Source organism: Physeter macrocephalus, chromosome 13 (genome assembly GCF_002837175.3).
Source record: "Physeter macrocephalus isolate SW-GA chromosome 13, ASM283717v5, whole genome shotgun sequence".
Taxonomy (NCBI): Eukaryota; Metazoa; Chordata; class Mammalia; order Artiodactyla; family Physeteridae; genus Physeter; species Physeter macrocephalus.
Genome location: NC_041226.1, coordinates 70,153,981 through 70,162,768, shown reverse-complemented (window position 1 = coordinate 70,162,768; position 8,788 = coordinate 70,153,981). Strand labels below are relative to the sequence as shown.

The following is an 8,788-nucleotide window of genomic DNA, read 5'->3' as shown; positions in this document are numbered from 1 at the left end:
CAACAGAGGGAGGCCCGCGTACCGAAAAAAAAAAAAAAAAAAAAAAAAAAAGTATTTAGCAAAGAAAAGGTGGCAGGTTATAACCATAATTTGCACTAACACTCTCTGATATTGTGATTTATAATAAGAAATATATTTTGGTCTTTGCCCATTGGAATTTCCAAAGTGAAGAAAGCTACAACGGTGTCTTTTGTCATGTTAATGAGGTGACTTTTGGAAGCACCTAAGAATGGGGGCTGGCTTCCAGGGGAACCAACCTTGTGATGAGAAGGTCAGAACTTTCAGTCCCACACCCTGACCTCCGAGGAGGGAGAGGGGCTGGAGGGTGGATCAACTGCCAATGGCCAGTGTTAATCAATCCTGCCTATGTAATGAATCTCCACAGAAACCCAAAAGGACAGGGTTCTGAGAGCTTCCTGGGTGATGAACATGTGAAGATCTGAGGAGAGTGGGGCTCAGAGAGAGCACGGTAGCTCCGCACCCTTTCCCCTTACCTTGCCCTATGCATCTCTTCCATCTGGATGTTCACCTATATCCTTTAATAATAAACTGGCAATCCAGTACATAAAATGTTTCTCTGAGTTCTGTGAACTGTTCTAGCAAATTAATTGAGCCCAGGGAGGGGGTCGTGGGAACTCTGATTTATAGCCATTCGGTCAGAAGTACAGGGAACCACCTGGGCTGGTGACTGGCATCTGAAGTGTGCGAGTGCAGTGGGCAGTCCCGTGGGACTGAGCCTTAACCCTGTGGAATCTGATGCTCTCTGGGAAGATGGCATCAGAACTGAGTTCAACTGTAGGACACCCAAGTTCGTGTCTGAGAATTGCTTATTGTTGGTGTGCGGAAATCCCTGCCAAGTTGGAAATGGTACCGGAATACCCCTTTTGCATTCCAACTCACAGACAAGACCCAGCACCAGCATTTTTCATGTGATCAACCCATAAATCTCGAAAGCCATAGACTTCTGCTCTTCCCAGCAGCAAAAACCCAAAAGAAATTTCCTACTTGGTTCAACCACCACTATAAGAGTAATTCACAGACTCTCAATCTATTAGAGCTGAGAGAGCTTAGCTCCTCTAACAGATATTCAAACTGAGGCAAGTTTTTGAAAATGTGAAGTATGCATACTAATCACACAAAAAACAGATTTAACATGTTTAATTCTCTTGAAAGTAAAAATTGCATTTCCATGAGTAAAAACTGAAGCTGAAAAGAGATGTGTAAAAGGAAATACTGCAACTGCTTCATTATAATCTGCTTTGCTGAAATTATCAATAAATACAACTAGAGAAGTCACTTGTTAGTGGAATATTAATAATAAATAATATTTCTTACAAATTTAGAGGCTTTGAGAGACTAAGAATGGCAGGAAGAAAGGCAAATCAAAGAAGAAGGCCAGCCTTCTCCCCTCCCAGAGGCCAGTGCAGCGGAGCTCACCTGGAAGTCGTCCTTGACTGCCTGGAGGTCGTACACAAAGAACCTCTGACAGTGTGGAAGGAGGAGGGCCAGCAGGAGGGCCAGGGCACTGGGGACCAGTAAAAGACCCTTGGACACAGGTGCTTTGTCTGGAGGGAAAAACAAAACTGCTTTCAGAATGACTGTCCCTAAGATTTTAAAAACCACACGACTGAAAAGCAAGAGAATTCACTTCTTTTGAGTTAGAATAAAGACAAAGTTCAGACACTCTGGAATTTAATTCTTATTAACATATATTTTCAAAACATCTTCCTGCAGAGGTAAGTGATCAAAGGGCACTGGAAAACAAGTGAAATCGGCTGATGGGGGCTTCACTGTCATCTGGCTCTTACACGAGACCAAACCAAGTTTACTTCCATGGAATACCTTTTTAGAAAACCGTCACCAAAGTATAGAGAAATAGACAGAGGAGTATGTTTTCTGTCAAACTGACCAGTTAGCTCCTGAGCATGACTGGGATTCACGTACATAAACATTTACTTTAAGAAATTTAAGAAGCGGTTAAAAGTGCTAACATTGCTGCCTGCAGTGGTCTGCTGAGATTTTCCACCACGGGCACCCTGGAGCCTTGTCTAAATCTCAGGCAGCCTTCAAACAACAGCTCAGTTTCCACTTCCTTACATCAATCTCTCCCATTTTAGCCTGAGGGGCTCTTCCCCCAACCTGCATCCCCATTTCCAGGCACTAGTTGAGGAGTCAGGGTCTGGAACCTGTTGTGCCTTCCCGACTACATTAAAGATTCCCGAGGGAGGCCACCTGCCTTCTCTTCTCTATGTTGGCCATAAAGCCTAGCACAGCTCCCTGAGGGAATGAAATGTCCAGATCCTCAACAGGCAAGACCACAGGAAAGTGTCACGGACACTTTCAGACAGAGACACTCTCAGACTGTGTGAGGTGCACTTCAATGGCGAGTGAATCTACTAGTTATGGTTGGTAGTGTGCTTATTGCACTTGTTTGCGTATATAAAAATAGCCCAACTTCTTCCTCTCTGGTAAGGTCTTACAAACAGCTAAACTGGAACCATCGGTAAAGTGGCTGCATACTATCTTCACGACCAAGATGCAATCAAGGCTGCAGGGAATCTAAGAGCTAACGGAGCTCCCCGCCCCCCAGAAAACGGAGTCCCCACCACCTAGTACCCCAAACGTACCGGAAAGCACCGTGGTTGTGAGCCTGACCGACCTAAGTCCTAACGCGAGCAATTTCAGCCTGTTTTCCTCAGCTGTAAGATGAAGATAAGAGACGCTACCTCAAGAGTGTTATGAGAAGTAAATAAAGAATGAACATAAGGAAAACTGCTCCAACCACCACAATCACAACCCCGGGAGACTGGGCCTCCTTGGTTAAAAGGCAAGCTCCTCCCTTATTATTCCAACAGGACCGAAGACGGAGCAGAGGTGACAGAGGTGCACCTTGACGGCTTCCTCCTTCAACTTGGACTTCACCGATCCTTGTGGAATGGGTCCCATCATTTATTCATTCCTGCCTCTTCCTTGCTGCCTGCAAGATTCCACTGTAGGTTCATGGTCTCAAATCTCAAACTGACACTCTCCACTGACCAGCAATGCTACTGCTCTTCTCTAGTAAGCGTGCTCTCTCCTCAAACCTTCCTGCTCCACACTCCCAATGGCTTACATGTCACCATATGAATAAATGAATGGTTTGCTTTGGTATTCTCACTCATACCTCTACGATCAATAAGCACCTACTACTGCAGACCATGCATTATCCCAGGTCCTGGGGTACAGCAGCAAATGATGGACAAAGTCCCTCCCCTGTGGCACCTACAGTCCAGACAGCAGAGATAAGAAAATACACAAAGCAAGGTAAATATCATGTCAGATACAAATAAATGCTATAGAAAAATTAAGCGGGGTAAAGAGCGAGGCTGTGTTACCCACCATGGATTTCCTGCTCTCTTTTCAGATAAAAGATAGGATTGCTACCCACCCACACCTGCCCGTAACTGAAGTGGCATATGGCAATGTGACTTGCTTTGGCCAAGTCAACATAATAGATGTCACTTCCAGGCAAATATTGGCGAGCCAGTGAATGGCCTTTCCCTTTGGCCAATGCTCAAGATGGTGGCTATGCTATGAGCCGGACGCCAGAATTCAAGCCAATACGGAACAGGCCCTGCCAGGCGACTCACAATGGAGGGACGCCAGCAGTAAGAAACAAACCTTGTCGTTTCAGGTCCCTGACATTTTAGAGCCGTTTGCTATTGCAGCATAACTAGCCTATCCTGGTTAGGGGAAAACATAGTGCTAGTGGGGAAAGAAGGGTGCTCTTTTTCATAGTCTCTTCCTTGCTGCCTGCAAGATTCCACTGTAGGTTCATGGTCTCAAATCTCAAACTGACACTCTCCACTGACCAGCAATGCTACTGCTCTTCTCTAGTAAGCGTGCTCTCTCCTCAAACCTTCCTGCTCCACACTCCCAATGGCTTACATGTCACCATATGAATAAATGAATGGTTTGCTTTGGTATTCTCACTCATACCTCTACGATCAATAAGCACCTACTACTGCAGACCATGCATTATCCCAGGTCCTGGGGTACAGCAGCAAATGATGGACAAAGTCCCTCCCCTGTGGCACCTACAGTCCAGACAGCAGAGATAAGAAAATACACAAAGCAAGGTAAATATCATGTCAGATACAAATAAATGCTATAGAAAAATTAAGCGGGGTAAAGAGCGAGGCTGTGTTACCCACCATGGATTTCCTGCTCTCTTTTCAGATAAAAGATAGGATTGCTACCCACCCACACCTGCCCGTAACTGAAGTGGCATATGGCAATGTGACTTGCTTTGGCCAAGTCAACATAATAGATGTCACTTCCAGGCAAATATTGGCGAGCCAGTGAATGGCCTTTCCCTTTGGCCAATGCTCAAGATGGTGGCTATGCTATGAGCCGGACGCCAGAATTCAAGCCAATACGGAACAGGCCCTGCCAGGCGACTCACAATGGAGGGACGCCAGCAGTAAGAAACAAACCTTGTCGTTTCAGGTCCCTGACATTTTAGAGCCGTTTGCTATTGCAGCATAACTAGCCTATCCTGGTTTAGGGGAAAACATAGTGCTAGTGGGGAAAGAAGGGTGCTCTTTTTCATAGTGTGATTAGAAGGCCCTCTGACAAGGTGAAATTTGAGCAGACACCTGAGGATGTGGGCCTTGCAGATATCTGGGGAGCAGTATTCTTGTCAGGGAAAAGAGCAAGTCCAAGTGCTGTGAGACAGGAACACACTCAATATGATCAAGAAACAGTAAGGCTGCCAAGGCAGCTAACAGGAGAAGAAGCGAAAAGCAGAGAGGCAGGATATAAGGTCAAAGAAGTCGAGGAGCAAACAGTCTAGAACCCTATAGCCCATAAGGACTTAACCTTTCCTCGGAGAGTGACAGGATGCTCTTGGGGACGTTAAGGAGAGGAATAACATGAACAGACATGTTTTCAAAGGATCGTTTTGGTTGTTAAATTGAGAAGAGATTACAGGAAGGCAAGCATAGAAGAAAGGAGACCAGTTAGGAGGCTATCATAATAATCCAGACAAAAGATGATGATGGCCTGGACCAGGGTGGTTTGGGTGGGGATGGTGAGAGTGGTCAGAACTGGGGTGGGTTTGGAAGGTACAGAAGGCAGGATTTGCTGGCTAACTGGGTAGAATGTATGGGCAAATGGAGAAATCAAAGATGACCCAAAGTTTGTGTTGCGAGCCAGTAGAACTGTTGCCAGTTCCTAAGATGGAAAATTCTGTCACCTTCACCCTTACCATGCCGACAAGATCCGGGCCCACCTTGCAAACTGTTCCCTAATCCCCATCTCCACCCCCCACCTCCTCGGGCTCTACCCTTTATACCAATGCTGCTCAAAGTAACTAGTCCACAAGCTGTTACCAGTCCAGAGTGAGAACAGAATGTGAACCAACACACTATGTCCTGCAGGGAGGAAGTCCTGCTATGAAAAAAATATCACCTGTACTGAACATGTGCTCTGCTCAAATGTCACCTTATCTGTGGATACCCCATGTAATTCTCTATCCCCTTTGTTCTGGTTTATTTTTTCACAGCACTTATCAACAACTGACTTATGAATAGTGATTCACCAAATCTATGATTCAAACTGACTGTAAGATATACCATTATTTTAGGTGTTACTAAAGAAGAAACACTGTCAAATAATTCTAAGACGGCATCAACTATAAAGTACAACCCAATATTAGAAACACTAAAATGTGAAAAAATGCAATTTGGAATCAAGAAATACATTCCTCTGTGTATTGTCCATCTCCCCATCCTCAGTCCCCACTAGAATATAAGCCTCTTGAAGGCAACAATTTTGTCTACGTATGTTCACTGCTGCAGTATCCCTCATGCCTATAAAAGGATCAGGTCCATAATGGCAGTCAACAAGTGTTTATCTAATGAAAGGTGACTGATATATAAGAGATGCTCAATAAATACTGGTGAAAACAACCCAAGCATCAATTGATGGATAAGTGGATAAACAAAATGTGGTATATCCATACACTGGAATATAATGAATTATATTCAGTCTTTTTAAAAGGAAGGAAATTCTCACATGCTACATCATGGATAAACTTTTTGGACATTATGCTGAAGGAAATAAGCCAGACACAAAATGATAACTACTGTATGATTCCATTTCTATGAGGTACCTAAGGAGTCAAATTCGGAGACAGGAAATAGAAAGGTGGTTTCGAGGGGCTGGGGGAAGAGAAGACTAGGGAGCTGTTTAATGGGTATAGAGTTTCAGTTTTGCAAGATGAAGAGTTCTAGCGACAAATGCACAACAATGTGAATGTGCTTAATGCCATGGAACCATACACTTAAAAATGGTTAAGATGGCAAATTTATGTTATGTGTATTTTACCACAATTAAAGACTAAAAATAAATAAAATATTTACTGAATTAATAACGGATCCTATTTATACATTTTAATTCTGTCTAGGACTAAACCCCTAAAAATACAGACCTGATTACTTAACTCAGATAACACTACCATTAAGTCCTCCTCTTAAGATGAGCAAAAATCAGATCCCAAAAACCTATGAGGAAAGTAACAGATAATATACAATGGTCCAAAAGTCCCATATCACAGGACAAGTATACAATATTACTATGGACAGCAGAATTTACCGATTAAATCAAGATCTGTACATTTTGCCACATGAAGTTTACCGCAAAACAAACAAAAAAAGAACTTTAAATGATTATTAAATTCTAGTTAACAACACGTATGCTTAAGTGTTTAGAGATAAAGTGACTACAACTTACTCTGAAATCCACCAAAAAATAAGACAAATTGATGAAACAGAGAACGGATATTTAATAAAGCAAATATGTAAAATGTTAATTGCAGAATCTAGGTGGTAGGTATATGGTGTTCATTATACCATTCTTCAACTGTGGAGGTGGGCAAATAGTGAATCACAGAATATGAGAGCTGAGATAAGACTTCAAAATACATGAAGGAAAAACTTATAGAAACAGATAAATCCACAAATATAGTAGGAATCTTCAGCACTCCTCTCTCAGTGATCAATAACACAAGTAGACAGAAAATCAGTGTCATGGACTGAAATGTCCCCCGCCCTCCTCCAGATTCATATGTTGAAGCCCTAACCCCCAATTCGACTGTATTTGGAGATAGGGTCTTTAAAGAGGTAGTTTAAGGTTAAATGAGGTCACAAAGGTGGGGCCCTAATCCAATCTGTTCTTATTGGAGAAGGAAGTGGCACCAGGGATGCACACATACAGAGGAAAGACCATGTGAACACACAGGGAGAAGACATCTACAAGCCAAAGAGAAAGGCCTCAGGAAAAACCAAACTTGCCAATGCTTGGATCTTGTACTTCCAGCCTCCTGACCTGTGAGAAGATAAACTTCTGTTGTTTAAGCCAGCCACCCACGCTGTAATACGCTACCATATCAATCAGTAAGAATATAGAAGACTTGAAAAACAGTATCAGTCAATTTGACCTGATTGACGTTTATAGTACACTCCACCCAACAACAAAAAATTACACATTTTTTTTCAAATGGATAAGGAACATTCCCCATGACAGACCATATTCTGGGCCATAAAAAACACCTCTATAAATTTAAAGAAATTAAAATCATACAAAGTACGTTCCCTGATTACAACAAAATTAAACTAGAAATCAACAACAGAAAGATGGACGGAAAATCCTCCAAATACAGCTGACCCTTGAACAACACAAGTCTGAACATCAAGGGTCCACTTATATCATTTCTTTTCAATAAGTACATACCACGGCACTACACAATCCATGGTTGGTTGAATCCACGGATGTGGAACCATGGCTATGAAGGGCCAAATATAGAGTAATACTCGGATTTTCGACTGCATGGGGTTCAGCACTCCAAACACCCACATTGTTCAAGGGTCAACGGTACTTGAAAATTAAACAACATACTTCTAAATAATACCTGGGTCAAAGAGGGAGTCACAAGGGAAATCAGAATATATATTAAATAGAATAAAAAGTAGTAAAACCAAGCAAAATTTGTGGGCTGCAAATAAGGCAATGCTTAGAAGGAAATTTATAGCATTAAATGCTTATACAGGAAGAGAAAAGGTCTCAAATGACAATAAAGACTACAAGCTTTAAAACACTAGAAAAAGACGAGCAAACTAAACCCTAAGCAAGCATACGGAAAGACAGAATTATGAGCAGAAATCAATGAAATTGAAAACCAAAATATAATAGAGAAAAATCAATGAAACTAAAAGCTAACTCTTTGAGAAGATCAATAAAATTGATATACCTCTAGAAGGACTGATCAGGAAAGAAAGAGAAGACACAATAACCAGTATCAAGAATAAAGGAGGGGCTTCCCTGGTGGCGCAGTGGTTGAGAATCCGCCTGCCGATGCAGGGGACACGGGTTCATGCCCCGGTCCAGGAAGATCCCATATGCCGCAGAGCGGCTAGGCCCGTGAGCCATGGCCGCTGAGCCTGCGCGTCCGGAGCCTGTGCTCCGCAAATGGAGAGGCCGCAACAGTGAGAGGCCCGCGTACCGCAAAAAAAAAAAAAATAAATAAATAAAGGAGGAGATCAATGGAACAGGATAGAAAGCCCAGAGATAAACCCATACACATATGGTCATCTTATCTTTGATAAAGGAGGCAAGAATATACAGTGGAGAAAAGACAGCCTCTTCAATAAGTGGTGCTGGGAAAACTGGACAGGTACATGTAAAAGTATGAAATTAGAACACTCCCTAACACCATACACAAAAATAAACTCAAAATGGGTTAAAGATC

The 8,788-nt window shown here is 42.6% G+C and overlaps 1 protein-coding gene across 1 annotated transcript in view; it reads right to left on the bottom strand.

The window, feature by feature from the left end:
• Positions 1–8,788, bottom strand: part of UBAC2 (UBA domain containing 2) — a 173,986-nt gene that overhangs the window by 136,737 nt on the left and 28,461 nt on the right. The window contains 1 exon segment of the mRNA XM_024123169.3: positions 1,438–1,565. Coding sequence (XP_023978937.1) covers positions 1,438–1,565 — 128 coding nt within the window.